General features: G+C 45.4%; 1 protein-coding gene across 2 annotated transcripts in view; it reads right to left on the reverse strand.

Annotated features, from left to right (window-relative positions):
* The window catches only part of LOC119653021 (membralin), a 251628-nt gene that overhangs the window by 153532 nt on the left and 80550 nt on the right, over positions 1 to 17546 (reverse strand). For both annotated transcript variants that reach the window (XM_038057468.1, XM_038057464.1), the window contains one exon: positions 6799 to 6931. In XM_038057468.1, the coding sequence (XP_037913396.1) occupies positions 6799 to 6931 (133 nt within the window). The remainder of the gene's footprint in view (positions 1 to 6798; positions 6932 to 17546) is intronic.

Raw genomic sequence — 17546 nt, forward strand, 5'->3', positions numbered from 1 at the left:
ATGAAGATGTTCTTCTCTGCGAAACCGGACAACTACCACCGGCGCCACCAACGAGCTATCAGAGGAGATGAAGATCAACGATCCGACGGGAATATGACGAACCCTCCAAGGAAGCATATCATACTGAGGGTAACGCAGATAAATCTGCAGCAGTGCGTCTCGGCTAATCTACTTACCTTCCTCCTAGAGGAAAACGTCGAAATCACACAAGTACAGGAGCTTTGGTTCGGACGTGACCAAACTATCAAAGGGCTCCAAAGCAAACATAATTTATTTCACAGCACAGGAAACGCTGATCAGGACAGACCTAGAGCATGTATCCTCGCGAGGAAAAGTCTGAACGCTTCGATGGAATTACAGCCGAATGGGTTAAATATGGAGGCGACCAACTACACCAAACAGTCCATCAACCCATGCTGAAGATGGGGGACCGCGAATCAACGCCTGAAGGTTTTGTGTATTTCTTTTGTAAAGAGATATGAGTATGCATTTGTCCCATTAGTATGTAGCATGTAACAAGCCTTCCAGGAAATAATGGAGCACCCGGAGGAGGGCTTCATCAGAGCGAAGGTGAAGGGCATCCACATCTACAGCTGCTATGCTCCACCCAGCGCTACACTCGTCGAGTATGAGCGGATGCTTGCTGCTCTTGTTTTGGATGCAAGAGGACGTTGGCCGATCATAATAGGAGGCGATTTCAATGCGTGGGCTCTTGAATGGGGCAGCCGGATAACTAATGTCAGGGGACGTGTTCTCCTCGAAGCATTCGCGGAGCTGGACGTGGTACTGGCGAATGTTGGGTCTTCGTACACTTTCCGGGGAAGGGGCCTGGGGTCTATAGTGGACCTGACATACGTGAGTGCCACTTTAGCCAGTAGAATCGCTTGGCATGTCAGTGAGGACTATACTCACAGCGACCACCAGGCAATCTCCATAGAGATCAAGGGCGGATCAAGCTCGAAAAAGAGTTTTCGCAAAATGCCGGGTGGTATGCTTGGCTGGACAGTGAAAGCGTTCGAGGGGGACACGTTTTCCGCGGTGCTCAAATCCAACATATCCCTGAATGGTACGGCTGGAGAGAAAGCCACCCAGATCACTCGATGGGTGACGGAAGCATGCGATGCTACTATGCCCAGAAGGCGATTGCTCCCCAGTAGGCAACCCAACTACTGGTGGAACAATGAAATCGCAAGTTTGCGAGCCGCATGTTTTCGGGCAAGGAGGCTTTGCCAGAAGCTCAGGGGAAAACCCGGTGGCGACGGTCGAGAGGAGGCACACAAGCAATTGGGTGGCCGCCTAAAGGAAGCCATTCGGAGGAGCAAAAAGAACTGCTTCAAACAGCTGTGCGACCATGCCGACATAAACCCTTGGGGCGAGGCTTACAGAGTGGTGATGAAAAGGCTGCGGAAATCACCCCAGGTGACCTGTCCGCGCCTCCTGAAACAGATTGTTACCACTCTGTTCCCTCACCACGAAAATAGGGGAAGGCAAGTTTTTGTCCAGCCAAATGACGGCATAATACCGTCTGTAACTGTGGAGGAGCTGCGGGAAATATGTGGTAGGTTCGGTGACAACAAGGCCCCAGGTTTGGATGGCATCCCCAACCGAGCTTTGAAACTGGCAGTGAAGACTAGGCCCGACCTTTTCGCCAACACCTTCGAGGCGTGCCTAAAAGAAGGAATATTCCCTGCCCAGTGGAAAAAGCAAAAGTTGGTGTTGCTTCCGAAGCCTGGCAAGCAACCTGGAAACCCAGCGTCGTATCGTCCTATCTGCCTGTTGGATACAATGGGGAAGATGATGGCGAGAGTCATCTACAACAGACTCCTGCCCATCGTCGAAGCCAGCAATGGTTTGTCGGAACGCCAGTTTGGTTTCCGACGCGCCCACTCTACGATGGACGCAATTGGCATGGTGGTAAACCTGGCAAAAGGTGCACTGATTTCTGGCGGCTGCTGTGCCGTGGTGGCGTTGGATGTCAAAAACGCATTCAACTCGGCCAACTGGAATAGAATTAAAGGGGCGTTGGCTGACATAGGTGTCCCCGGATACTTGGCGAATTTGGTGGAAAACTACCTCTCAGAGAGGACTCTCTGGTACGGGACGGATGAGGGCCCCAAAGAGTACATTGTCACAGCCGGGGTACCACAGGGATCGGTACTTGGTCCCCTGTTGTGGAATATCATGTATAATGGGGTGCTTGCTCTTCCCGTCCCAGAGGGGACTACGATTGTCGGCTTTGCTGATGACCTAGCTGTGGTTGTTGCAGCAAAACACCCAGAAGATGTGGAGGTTTACGCAACGGAAACAGTGAGAGCGGTAAAGTCCTGGCTAGAAAAGGCCGGGCTGACCTTGGCGGACGCGAAAACGGAAGCGGTCTTGATAACGAAACGCAGGAAAAATAATACTGTAAAAGTGGAGGTCGGTGGACATACGGTCGTATCAAAGCCGGCTATCAAATACCTGGGGGTAATAATTGACACCAAATTGAGTTTTAGGGAGCACCTAGAGTATGCATGCCAAAAGGCAGCCAGTGCCACCACGGCACTTGCAAAAATGTTGCCAAACATTGGCGGGCCGAAACATTGCCGGAGGTTGGTGCTAGCCGGAGTGGTGCACTCCATCCTGCTCTACTCGTCGCCTGTGTGGGCAGAGGCGCTTGCAAACTCTCAGAGACGGAAGCAGGTGAACTCGGTTTACCGGCGGATGGCTTTGAGGGTTTGCAGTGCTTTTAGACCCACGTCAGATGAGGCAGTATTGGTGGTGGCAGGCATGATCCCGGTTGACATTCTGGCCAAAGAAATGAGTGTCCTGTACAATGCAAGACATATGGAGGGGCATGCACAGCGTCGAAATGCGGCAAGGTCAGAGTCGCTTGATCTCTGGCAACGCAGATGGGACGAGTCTACGAAAGGTCGGTGGACGCACAGGCTCATTCCCAACATTAGGGTGTGGCTTGAGCGAAAACATGGGGATACCAACTACCACATTACCCAGTTCCTCACAGGACACGGTGGTTGCTACAGGCAGTATCTGCACCGCTTTGGGTTGGATGATTTTCCGAACTGTCCCAGATGCGATGGCATACCGGAGGATGCAGAGCATGTGATGTTTCACTGTCCACGATTTGCGATGGAGAGAAGGAGCTTAAACCAGGTGCTGGGCAGGAGCGGGACCCCGGAGAGCTTGGTTACTGAGATGCTGGAGTCCGAGGAGAAGTGGCTTGCGGTTAGCTCCGCAATCATCCAAATGCAGGAGGAGTTGCTGAAAGAACAAAGAAGGAGGAAAGCTGCAAATAGGAGAAGGATGAGTGCCTAAGAGCAAACCTACCCCGCGAAGTAATACCTCAATGGTGGTCCCGCGGGGCTGGGGCTGGAGAGACCGGGGGTGGTTTTTAGTGGGTGTGAATCTCGCACGCGTCCGCTGTTGTTCCGCCGTTCGGGCGGCGGAGCTGCGGCGGACGTGTCTTTCTAAGATTTTCCACCTCCGTGTACGCACAAAAAAAAAAAAAAAAAAAAAAAAAAAAAAATGTAGCATGTAATATATGCATATATTATGTGAGAATATCCACTTTCAAGTGATATTGGCATTCAAAGTCTTGAATTTGCACAGAAGCGACAGCTTTGACCTGTTATAACTTTGTTAGTGCTGTAGCCTATATTGCTGCAAAATTTCGTGGTGTTAGGATCAACTTAAGGGGAGTTCTGCAGCCAATTACTAAAAATTATAGTAAATACTATTATTAATAGGAAAAAGTGATCCGTGATGCTGAGGTAAATACGAGAGGAACAATCCTATTTAAGTCCACCCAACAACAGGCCTATACTGACGATATCAACATCTTGGGAGGAACAACCAGAAACGTGCAAATTGCGAACTCTTGGCCGCGTTCGAGAGAAGAATCTTCCGAAGATTTTTTGGCCCCCTACATGAGGGTGTACGATTCCGTAGTCTACATAAGGACGAAATCTATGAGCGATACCATGACCATCAGGTTGTTGATAAAATCCGGTTCAATAGGTTGCGATGGGCGGATCACCTAATCCGTATGGATGAGGATGATCGAGCCTGGAAAGTCTATCAGGGCAATATCTATGATAGCAAAAGAGGACGGGGCAGCTCCTGCCTGAGATGGAACGATAGCGTAGACCAGAACACCAGGCAGCTTTTAGGCATATCAAACTGGGACTTCGGTGCAAAACCGGGATGTCTGCAGTTCCTTATTAAGGCAAGCCTAGACTGGATATCGGTCGTTGCGCCGTTCATGATGATGATGATGAAAACGGAGTGGATGAACCTCTCTGGAATGTTTGCGTTGTGTCCTCTTCGAAGAGTCCGAAAGGTATGCAAATAGCCGTTTTCGGTATATCTTCGGGAGCTATAGGGATTTGATAATACGCCTTGGCTAGATCAAAGGTCTTGAAAAACGGCAGTTTGTGAATGAAAGCACGAAGTCATGGATGACTGAAATAGGGTATCTATCGGTATCTAAGTGTCTGAGCATTCACACGCCTGTAATCGTCGTAAGTCTTCCATTCGCCGTTTGGCTTAAGGGCCATATGGAGTGGAGATGAACAAAAGTTTTAAGAAGGTGTACATATATCCTGTTTCATGAGATCATCGAACTCTTTCTTTACAACAGCTAGTTTCTCGGCTGATAGGAGACGCATCTTTGGGATTAGAGAGCCGGTAGTGTTGTTGTGGTGCTGCACATCGTGCTTAACCGTCGGGGAGAAACTACTTCTAGTCGCAATGTTGCAATATTTTTGGAGGAGTACACCAATTCGACAATGTCCTCGAAAACAATTGAAAGAGTGTCGTTTGCGCAGGTGGAAATTTTTCAAAGAATTTGCGGGATCTATTAAGGCTTTATTCTGGAGGTCCTCTAACAGCCTATAGTGATACAAGAAGTCTGCAGCTAAAATGGGCGTGCTAATGTCAGCCAAAACGAGTCCCCAAGAAAACGTTCAGCGCAATCCAAGACTCAAGTTCACCTGCCTGTAGCCGTAAGTGCGGATCGGAGAGAAAGTTTTGTAGTGTTAAACGGTTTGAATGAGGTACAGGTAAAACTGACACCTTCATGCCCATATCGACTAGAAAGCAACCTCTTCTCAGAGAGTTGAAAATTGTAAGGCTAGTCCTCTGAGGACACCGGAGTGCGACTATCTGAACGTCCTTTTCGGGAAGCAAATCTCAACCGTGGTTACGATTGAGATCTACCTCCAGAACGCAAAGTACTCATAGTCGCTATCATCTTGAAGGCTGTGTCCGCAAGTAACGTTATCATTGTTCCTAGTTCCTTGACCTACTGAGGTGTGTCCCTAGACAATTCTGTGAACATAGGGCGCCCATACGCATCGTGGACTTTCTTGACCGTGGCAGACAGCATCTCCAGCGAGCCCGAGTTCGCGTAGGCCAAGATAGCGCAAGTGCTCTTCGGGAGCCGCTGCAATTACAAAGATTTCAACAGCCCTAAAACGACCTTATCACTCATTTCTCGAAGCAGGTGGTTGGGGGTACGGTCGCCCAGCGCCAGCTCGTTCAGTAAGTGATGCAAGTTCGCTTCCTCACTTACTGACAGCCAGAATATTAACTCCTCCTTTAGTTGGTCGCAGGAGGAGTCCTCCAACACGTCCGCGACTAGCGCAATGATCTCTACGCCGTCAAGACTGAGAAGCGCGTGGCAACCGTTGTGATACCTGCGAGCGCAAATTGTGCTTCCAACTACAACACTGGATTGTTCCGTCAAAACTGCGACCGCTACCACAGAGAGAATCGCGACTCCCACCGATTTGTCTTCTCGAGACATGTTATGTAGCGCTTCTGAGCGAAGTGAAGTGGGGACACTGGAGCGGAAACAGACAACCGAAGGGGAAGTTGAGACAACAAAAGAATGGAACGACCCGAGCGGAGACCGGAGCGGAACCTTCCTCTCTGAAGCCCGCTTGAGTAGACAGCCAAAATTGCAAGAGTGGTGTTTGTAGTTTCACTTGGTTTAGTGGTTGATATGCTCCTAAAGCTAAACACTGACTTGGGTGCTGACTCAGAAACTTTCATCGAATCGCTGGAAGCTGACGATGCAGCAGGCTCGACCGGCTTGGCCCCAAAGGTGAATAGGAACAGAAATACCGATTTTTTTCACGACACTTGGCATAGATAAACGAATGATGAACTCGCAGCTTTTTTACTTTGAATTTTTGGTTTTTGCTTTTGAATTTATTACGAAAATCCCCGCAACGTGCAACAAAACCAGGGTACACTAAGTCCGTCTCTTGGGGATATGGGAGAAGAAGTGGATAAGAAAGAGAAAGCCGCACATAAGGAGTTTTCAAAAAGTTACCCATTTAGTTTATTGACCGGTTCCTCTAGATATCCATCCTGAATTTCAAATGTCCAAGATGTTTCACCATTTCTAGGGGTCGCTAATTGGCTTATCAAAATATCTAATTGAATGGCAGCTCCATTAATCTAACCTAAATAATTTTTGACGTTGATTTGCCATACATATCCTTGTTGAAGTCCCATTTTCGATTTTATTTAAGTAGACAGAAAAACCCTTATAAATAATACTCTCACTCAATAATATACACAACTATTCGTAAGGAAGCTGAGCCTGAAACACCCCCGAGATTCACGAGCAGACAAAAATCATAACAAATACGAATATATCGATACTGAATAATAAACTTTTCCTTATTTTTTCCTGTTTTTCTTTGTAAAAGACCGACAAGTTGTTATTTTTGACTTTATACAAACTCTCTCCTACTCCCATCCGTAGAGTACTTATTTTCCTATTCTTACCTTAACCAATGGCGTTTTGTGATAGCGGTGTGACAACAAATAGCGTCGTATTGATCAGCAATCCAAACAATAAGTATTATGTAGAAAGCGGTTGTTGTGTCGTTGAAGAATTCCGACATTATGGCTTCCATACCTATGAAAAGGACAAGCTCCAATGAAATAGGAAAAAAGGAATTATGTATAGATGTATATGTATATTTTTATCGTAAGAAATAATATTCAGGATAAAAAAAGGAGAATCGAATCGTTTTCTTTTCAATACAGTGTTTTTCCAGCTATTCTATGTTCGATGTATGTCATTACCGGTAACAATATGCCATACACATCGAGTAGGGAATAGAAAACGTTCTTGACAACCGTTTATCCCTGCAATCTTCAATTCAGGAAAATAAAAAAAAAAATAATCAGCTCTACTTTTTCCCTCGACTTGTTGCAGTGTTACTACAAATTGTTCTTTTCAGGACATTTTTAAGGTAGCGTAGCGTAATATATTGACAAAGAATTACTATGTGCGCTATTATGAGTGGAGCTCGACGGTTTTCCATGTTAGAATGCAATCGTGGTGGGGGATAGGTATGTAGTGTTTTTCTGGAAACTACTCAACCTAGATACAACCAGAATATATATGAAAAGCGGCTTGTTATGATACTTCCGGCATTTCGACCCCATTCTCTTTCAAAATGATTTATTGTGGATACCACACTTACTTCTGGGGTAAGCGTGACCATTAGAAGGTTAAACGCCAAAACCTCCAGTAGTAGCTCAAAGGAAATAAGCCGCATGTCCCCTTTTTTTTAATTGGGCCCTTCGCCTTTGCCTTGTGGACCAAAAAAGTGAGATCCCACTGCTTCCCAATTGGTCAAATCCATCAGAAGCAGATCTAGACTCAGGGCCCACCCAATTTTTAATCAACAAGGCTACGTTTCAACTCAAAGAGGGACCGCAATTAATATTTCAAACGTAAGGGCATTTAAAGGAGCGAACTGTCATTCACTGTGAGCCACTAGCTCGTTAAGGCAAACTACCACTGCCGTATAACAAGGCATATCCACCCCAAAAGACACTGGGTTCAGAAACTCAACGTGGACGACCTAAAAATGACTTATTTGCAGAAACCTATAGGCTGTTGTTCACAAAAAGCTTCCAAGGCAAGCTCCAAATAGCGGTAATTGAAATAGTGGACACAATTAAGGAACACCTTAGAAGATGTCACGAGTTTGAAAGATTCGTTGAATAAATCTACAGAGAGTCTTAGGATCGGACGATCAACAGCATATATTCTCGGAAAAACAGGAATCAAAAAAGTGTTGGGATCCAAAATGAACACCAGGTCCTTGTAGACTTTCAACGAAGCAAACGATATTACCGAAAGAAAACCGGGTTCGCCATTCTTTCAAAAAAATAAAGGCAAAATTTCTCATTCCGCGTTAACTCATTCAAATGTCAAGAATGTCACACACTGAATGTTAGCCGACCGGTAATCTCCAAACAAGATTCGGGTTTAAAACAAGAAAGAGAACTCGCTCTCGTGCTCTTATATCTAATCAATGAGTATATCATCAGGAAAATTGTAACTGACACCAATGGAACCCTACTAGCTAAGTCCACCCAGATGGTAAGTTATGTCCATCCAAACCTCGGGCCTTATTGTCGCCGATACTACGGCATATTTTCCGCAGTTCGTCCTGGGTAACTGGAGGTAGCAAACAGTCATTGAGCTGGACCACCGTTGGCTTTCTGTTGTTTTGGTAGTGAGGAAACAGAATGGGGAAAAAATATCTCTCAGAAGGTGCGGACAGCTCACCTGAAGTAATCTTGGGAGCCGTTTATATCGGCCTGGTTGTTCTTTTTGCTCCTCCGAATAGCCTCTTTTAAAAACCCGCACAGTTATCTGTGTATCTCCTCACGGATCATTGCTACCCTTAAGCCTCCTGTAAAGCCTCTTTGCTCGGCAACATGTATCTAACAAATTTGCAATTTCCTTGTTCCATCAGTAATTGGAATGCCAGTTGCCTTCTGGGCATGGTAATATCGCATGCAGGCAACCCACCCGGCATTCTGCAAGAGCTCCTTTTGGAGCTCAAATAAGTCTTCTGGCAAAAGTGGCGCACACTTATGTCAAGTCCACTATAGATTCCAGGCCTCTTCCTTTGAATATGTATGAAATCCAAACATTCATGAAAGCCACGTCTACATCCGCGAATGATTCGAACAGAACACGTCCTTTCGGAATCGTTGTTGTTGCTCCCTGATATGATTTTCGGTCCATATCATCTCGCGTCCAGAACCAAGCATTCATACTAGACAAGTATTCCTTTATAAACTCGCAGCGCAAAGAAGGCAGTTTCCGGTTCGAAGTGTGATGACCTTATATCACTCAGGTGGCTCAACCTCAGAGTTTCTTTCTTTGCCTATTCTAGCACTTTCAATTGGAGAGATTGAACGGGTCCGTCGATGGGACCAATTCTACTCCCTCTCATGCGCTTGTCCCATTTGATGCTACAGTACTCTAGGTTCAGACTACTCAGGCACTACGATCGTTAGATATCGACGACCAAGTGCCCGCTTACCCATTCCAAAAAAAACCGAAGGTACTGGGTTTCTGAAGTCCTGCATCGTAACATTCTTACTCCTCTTCTCCTCCATATGCGGTTTTATTTCAGGTATTCTTCCCATAGCCAATTTTCACCCGCATGAAGAGATGTGTCTGATGGGAGATTTAGCAACTCCACACAGCCGCACTGGTGAATTTGTTACTGTAACTTATATGACGAACGAGCAGCATCCATCCTTATGAAACCGCTGAAATAGCAACTGCCGGACAAGTCGAGCAAATGGACATAGGAAGAATAAGAAAGTCAGAGTTCACGACAGAAAACCAGCGAGGGTTCCGTAAGAGCAATTGAGAGATCAATGGTTTCAGATAACAAATCGCACTTAAGCGTTTGCAACTAAAGGACGCCTATGGCTAGAGGTTGAATTTTCATTTACAGCCAAAATTACCGAAGCCAATGGATAAACCTTATACGACGACATCAATCCATCCAAAAATCCACATATTATCCAAATATCAGAAATGCTACAGACCTACAGACCTAAGGAATTTCACCACAGCGGGATTGATGGTATGCATGTATTTTTATTTAACAGCAGGAAGTTACTGACAGAGATCCAAAAATTCGGTTACCTAAGTATCATTCCAGCGATGAAAAGTATGCCATCAGCGACGCTCGAAGCTATTCTTAATCTAGCCCCCGTTCACAAGGACAGCAACTAACGAAGCAAATAGGCTTGATACCATTGACGCGTGAAAAGGCGATCAATCGGAAAATCATGTATCTATTGCAAATCTTTGGGCAACCTTCAGGTGGTTCTAATGCCTGTTGATCATATGATTTTGAGAAATGAGAATCATCATCATCAACGGCGCAACAACCGGTATCCGGTCTAGGCTTGCCTTAATAAGGAACTCCAGAAATCCCGGTTTTGGGCCGAGGTCCACCAATTCAATATCCCTAAAAGTTGTCTGGCGTCTTGACCTACGCCATCGCTCCATCTTAGGCAGGGTCTGCCTCGTCTTCATTTTCTACCATAGATATTGCCCTTATAGACTTTCCGGGCTGGATCATCCTCATCCATACGGATTAAGTGACCCGCCCACCGTAACCTATTGAGCCGGATTTTATCCACAACCGAACGGTCATGGTATCGCTCATAGATTTCGTCATTGTGTAGGCTACGGAATCGTCCATCCTCATGTAGGGGGGCCAAAAATTCTTCTGAGGATTCTTCTCTCGAACGCGGCCAAGAGTTCGCAATTTTTCTTGCTAAGAACCCAAGTTTCCGAGGAATACATGAGGACTGGCAAGATCATAGTCTTGTACAATAAGAGCTTTGACCCTATGGTGAGACGTTTCGAGCGGAACAGTCTTTGTAAGCTGAAATAGGCTCTGTTGGCTGACAACAACCGTGCGCGGATTTCATCATCGTAGCTGTTATCGGTTGTGATTCTCTTACAAAATGTTTTATTGTAGATACCATACTTACTTCTGGGGTAAGCGCGACCATTTGCAGGTTAAACATCAAAACCTCCAAGAGTGGCTCAAAGGAAACAAGCCGCCTGTTGCTTTTTAAAAAAAACAATTTGAAAAATTGGGCACTTCGCCTTTGCCTCTGTGAACCAAAAAAGTGAGATCCAATTGCTTCCCAATTGGTCAAGTCTGTCAGAAGCGAATGTAGACTTCACTTCTTTCTTTCTTTCCACAGTCTCTAGGCAATTGTAAACGATAACGGCTAACGACTAATGAATTCCGCTAGCAGCATGTCATAATTGTCAACTCGACTTATTTATTATATTACGACATTCCAAACAATATATGCATCTCCAGAAGGACGCAGCATCAATGAAATAGACACGTTTTAACTTAAAGAGGGACTGCAATAAATATTTCAGACATAAGGACATTTAGGACTGTGAGTCATTATCTCATTAAGGCAAACTACCACTGCCGTATAACAAGGCAGATCTACCCCAAAAGTCACTGGGTTCGGAAACTCAACGTGTACGACCTAAAAACCACTTATTTGCAGAAGCGTATAATCTGTCGTTCACAAAAAGCCTCCAAGGCAAGCTCCAAATAGGGGTAACTGACATAGTGGAATAGTTGTAGAGGTCAAGCAACACAAGACGAAGTAGTAAGGTAGCACACTAGACACCAACTAAATTACAGAAGCGAAACTTATAGAAAACACAATGAACGATCATCTTAGAAAATGTGACAAATGTGGAAGATTTGTTGAGAAAATCTACAGAGAGTCCTAGGAGCGGACGAGCTACAACATGCATTCTCGGAAAAACATGCAAAATAGACACTAGGTCCTTGTACCCTTTCAACAAGCAAACGATATTATCGAGAGAAAACCGGGTTCGCCATTCTCTCAAAAAGTAGAGCTAGAACTTATAATTCCACGTAAACTCATTCAGATATCGACGATGCCGCAGTATCCTGAATAAGAACTGAATGTTAGTCGACCGGTAGCCTGCGAACAAATTCGGGTTTAAAACAAGAAAGAGAACTTGCCCTCGTGTCCTTATATCTAATCATTGAGTATATCATGACACCAAAGGCGCCCTACTAGTTAAACCCGCCCAGATGGTAAGGTACGTCGCCCCAATGGTACGATCCATAGTAGCTCGAAACAAGGGTGAATAAAACCGAAGTTAACCTATTAAATCAAATAAAAAAAATGGCAAGCAGATAAATTATGATGATGGGAGAGTAAAATCTGGAAAGTGGACGAAATCCAGCGATAAATCACGAATGAACAATCAATGAAGGACGGGAATGGTAAAGTTTTTTTCCATACACATCCTCTCCCACTGAGTTGTGCCAGCGTCGCACCCACTAAAAACCAACCCCCCACCTCCCCAGCCCCGACCCTACGGGACCACCATTTAAGTAATACTCCGCGGGGTGGGTTTGTCGTAAGGCACTTCTAGTTCTTTAAACGTTCCTTCTCCTTACTTTCCTCCGTAGCTCATTATGTATTTTTTTAATCGTGGAAGAATCCGTAAACCAGTTTTCCTTCGACTTTAACATCTCCGCAACTGTACTTTCCGGGATCACGGTCCATTCCAGCGTATTGTTCAGATTCTCCCTCTCCATCATGAACCTTACAGTGAAATGTCACATGCTTTGGGTTCTATAGTATGCCGCAACATCCAGGATAATTTGCCAAATCATCTAGCTGCTACTGCCTGTGGCAACCACGGCCATATTCTAATTTTAGGAATGAGCCTATGCGACGACCTTCGAAAACTCATCCATCTGCGTTGCTAGATATCATTCGACTCTGACTTTGCCGTATTTCTGTATTCTATAAGCTCTACAAACGTCTCACTCCCACTGAGAGCCATCAGCCACTAAACCACATCTACCTGTCCCCTTCTATCATAGTTTGCAAACGCCTCCGTCTATACAAGCGACGCGTAAAGCATAATGGATTACACTAGTCCAGCTAGAAGCAATCTCCGATAGTGCAAGAACCGAAGTAACACTAGCAACTTTTTGACACCCAAAAGCTCAGTTGGCGTCAATCAGATAGAGGCGACCGTATGTCCATCGACTTCCTCTTCAATAATGTGTTTCGCTCTACCGTTCGTTATTAAGTTATTCCACAGTGGGGGGCCTGTATCGAGCCCTGTGGTAACCCACTGCTGTAATGATGGTCTCCACGGAGCCGCCATGCGCCTTCAAATCAGTTCCAGTGGGTGAATTTAAATACATTTCTATCACAGCTGTTTTTCGAGCTCCATTCGCCCTGAATTTGGTTCTTGTAAGTATAGTCCTCACTAACTTGCCAAGGAACTTTTCTGGCGAAAGTGGCGCTCGCTTATATAAGCCCAGATCCCACCCTCTGAAAATGTATGAGATCCCAACATCCACGAGTACCATGTCTAGTTCCACGAATGGTTCGAGTAGAATACGTCCTCTGATGTCCGTTGTCGGTTGTCTTCTACTTCCTCCCATGCGCTGGTAACATTTGATGCTACAGTAGCCGGTAGGTTCATATTACTGAGATGCTGCGATCGTTAGATATCGACCGCCAGAAACCCGAGCAGATTTCTAACCTGACTTTTGGTTTCCGTCCACTACATCTAAGACCAATCTGTCCAACATGTTCCACGAACACAGCCAGCTTAGAGGAGCTTAGCAGCTGTAGATGTATATGCCGTCAATTTTGGCCTAGACGAACCCACTTGTAGACTGCTCCATACATTCCTGTATGGCTTGACCGTCTCATGATCACAAGGTCGATGTCCGTATAAGAGACCCTTAAAACATCTCTTCAACGAGATTTGCTCTCTAAGAGGACAGACTACCTATCCAATACGGACCTTGCCTGCGCTGCTTCTACTGGTACCTGGTCTGTGTTTCTCTATATGCCTTTCTAAGACTTACAATGGATGCCTTTTGCAAGTCCTGCAGCTTGAACTGCTCCGATTAAGCAGTGGAAATTTCCGAATTAGAAGTGACCTCATCTATGCCCTTACATTGCATAGCAATCGCAAGTTTTTGAGACTCGGTTTTGCACTCTACGGATTTTTCCAGTTCCAGCATAAGATCTCCTTTTTGATTCCTCCGGATACTGCTAGCATTTCCCCCGAAGTCTTTGAGACCAATGTCAGCTTTCACTCTTCTTAGTATGTCTGCATGGGGTACCCTCGGTGGCGCTAGTGTTTTAGGCACTACTTTCCCGCCAACCGAGGTTTTAGGTCCCTTCTTCAAAACGGGTAAAACATCTTTTTGTTTTTTTGGAACCTGATGATGTCCTCGATGTTCGTCTTCCTTTTACCAAACTCTCTTTTTCCTCTACCCATCCACGAGTATATGATTAAGTGTCACCTGCGTTGACCGCGTTACCGTCGGAGAAGTCATTTTAGGGCTCTACTTCGGTTCTTTCGCATCTTCCCGCAAATTGTTTTCAACCCAGATGGCTCTCGCCGTATGCTTGATTGCTTGGTGTACGTTGTGTTTATCTTTCATAAATTCCGACGATATTGACGATCGGAAGCCTGGTTGGCCACTCCGGAAAGCCTCCGGTACTGGGGTTGTAATCCCCTTCATCGTAAGTTTATACACCTTATTTTCGTCGGTTTATTATTCTGGCTGACCTTCCCATAGCCATTATTATCCACGGGTGGGCGTTTTTCTCCCGCCTACCCGACCTGTTCATAAAAACCTGTCCATGCACGCACGCCTCCGAATCCGTACAAGTACATATTCATACGCATCCGCCGAGCAGTCCCTTATCCACACGAAGGGATGCGAACTTTTCTCGGAAACGGTTATACCGATTGACACCAAATTTTGTGGAAACTTGGGAACTGTGAACGCAGACACATACACTGAGTTACATCCTTCTACGTCGAATTTAAAGGAGAGTCCTCATACATAAAAAAGGGGGTGTTTTTTCATCAAATATATCCATGTGGGGTATGAAAGGTCTCGTATAGTATTTTTCAGAATTGTTTTGACATTTAATTCAGAAGGGGAGGGAGGAAACTGAAAAGCGGTAATTTCTTTCACGGACCCATTCTCAAAACCTACCCAACCCAAAAATCTGAAAAAAAAAGCATGAAGCTACCACTATGTGGTGCCGAGGCTTCGAAATTCCCTCAATCGTAATACCTGTTCAAATAAAGTTAATAATAGTACGTTACTATAATTGTTAGTAACTAACTGCAGAGCCCCCCATAAGTTCATCCTACTTCCTCTGGCCAGAGCGCCTTCGGACAAAACACAACCCCCGGGTTGTGCCAATGTTGAAGAAAAAGGATCATCTGGGGCATCTGCGGGCAAGGATAAACCAAAGCGGCAGCGGCTTTCTGACGATCTCAACTCTTCGGCTCAAATGGCTGTAAAGAAGACTCGCCCGGCTAAGTCTTCATCAGCAGCCAAGGCTATCGAAGGCGATGGACGGGTCTTGTATGACGACACCAATCCCTCCGGTTACGATACAGAGCAGTGTGAGCAGCTTAGGAGGAAACTCCACTTAGCTGTAAGGACTACACCCTTGCAAGGGATTACGCCTATACTTTGAGTCGGTAGATGTATACCGTAAAATGTTACGAATAAACTTTCCCGATGAAAGCACGAACGAGTGACTTACACAGTACTGCTGTGTGGGAGGGTGCACGACTGACCCTGAAGAAAAGGCACAAGAGGCATAGTACCTGGCAATGAGGAAAATGCTAACCTAGCTCACCAAGGGTCTGGTTCGACAATAATGGGGCCAGAGTCAGCATTTGACATTAGGCCATCTATTCACTATCATACCTATTATGAACAGTAAAGTTGTGAGGGTTCAGGCAGACCCCTAGAGCGGCATTTTTATTGTCCCTTAGAAACCAAAGCAGGAAAACCTTGGACCCTTATGTAGCCAATGTGAGAAAAAGAAAGCGGCTTGCATTCTATTTGCAGTGGCTCAGACCTTAAATGAAATCTGCCCAGTCTCTGCCAACCTGTCGGGAAGCCTTCCAGAAAATAAGGCATGGACATTTCAAGAGAATACTACAATGAGCCTAATCTATGAAACGTGAGTGCTTGGAGCCGCGGCTTTCCTAGTCTCTCAATCTAACCCAACTTGATGTCGCTTGACACATTAACAACACTAGATTCGCCTTCATCGAGTTGTTCTTAGTACCAATATTAAGTTTAGGTTATTCCGTGTCACTCAGCTGCTATATGGAAACGCCACATAGAAAGGTCGAAGCCGACATCAGCATTCGTTTGATCGGGGTACTCTGGCCCAACACAATCTCAAACGAAGAACTTTGTCGAGATTCTTGCCAGATACCCATGGATATATTGATCAATAAGCGGAAGTGGCAATGAATAGGTGACAGCTTAAGAAATTAAGACAATTTCATTGCTGTCTATGCCATATAATGGAATCCCGGGATAGCCAACGAGTGGGAACTCCTAGAACTATATGTGACAGAACAGACCGAGTACATGGTTTTCGGGAAGACCTGGAGAGAGCTGCAACATATCGCGGCAAACCGGCAACGATGGATGGAAAGGTACAGTTGATATACTATGCACCATTTCGGAGTCAATGATAACTATATAATTTCAAAAATTTCCAATAGATTACTCGAGGCTGGAAAACTTAAAACAGTGAATCATCATCATCATCAACGGCGCAACAACCGGTATTCGGTCTATTAAGGTAGGCCTTAATAATGAACTCAAGATATCCCAGTTTTGCCCCAAGGTCGACCAATTCGATATCCCTAAAAGCTGCCTGACGTCCTGGATAACGCCATCGTTTCATCTTAGGCAGGGTCTGCCTCATCTTCTTTTTCTACCATAGATATTGCCCTTGTAGACTTCCGGGCTAGATAATCCTCATCCATACGGATTAAATTACCCGCCCACCGTAACCTATTGAGCAGGATTTTATCCACAACCTGACGGTCATGGTATCGCTCATAGATTTCGTCGTTATGTAGGCTACGGAATCATGGCGGTGTACAGTTTTACCCTGGCCTTGCTATCATAGGCGGCTTTGAAGTTGATGAAAAGGTGGGGCAACTGATGTCTATATTCCAACAGTTTTACCATCACTTGCTGCACAGAGAAAATCTGATCTGTTGCTGATTAACTTGGAGTGAAGCTTCTTTGATATGGTTTTACCTTGGCTATGACAATGATGTTCTGGGCGTATGGGGCTATCCGACCTAGCAAGATTGGTGTACGTAGTTGGTCATCTCCATATTTAACCAATTCGGCTGTAATTGCATCGGCTCCTGGCGACTTATGGTTTTTAAGCCTGGTGGATTGCACGGACTGTTACTTCTATGCAGCAGGTGTTGGCAGCATTTGTCGTCGTCTTCAGTTGGCGGAACCTTCAACTCGCCGATATTTCGGTTGTTGTGCAGTTCGTCAAAATACTCAATTCATCGCTCCAATATGCCCATTCTGTAGGAAATCAGTTTTCTCTCTTTGTCTCGGCAGGATGAGCATCGAGATGTAAAAGGCTTCATCCTGCTGACTTGTTGGTAAAACTTCCGCGGCTGGTGCGGCTGCTTCCTGTATTTTTCGACTTCTCAGACCTATTGGTTCTCCCAGGCTTCTTTCTTTCGTCTGTTAAGTCGATTCTCCGTTCGACGGAGTTCTTTGTAGGTCTCTGCGCCTGCGCCTGCATACTTGGTATACAGCATTCTTCCGTTCCGTTGCTAG

This window comes from Hermetia illucens, chromosome 1 (assembly GCF_905115235.1).
Source record: "Hermetia illucens chromosome 1, iHerIll2.2.curated.20191125, whole genome shotgun sequence".
Taxonomy (NCBI): domain Eukaryota; kingdom Metazoa; phylum Arthropoda; class Insecta; order Diptera; family Stratiomyidae; genus Hermetia; species Hermetia illucens.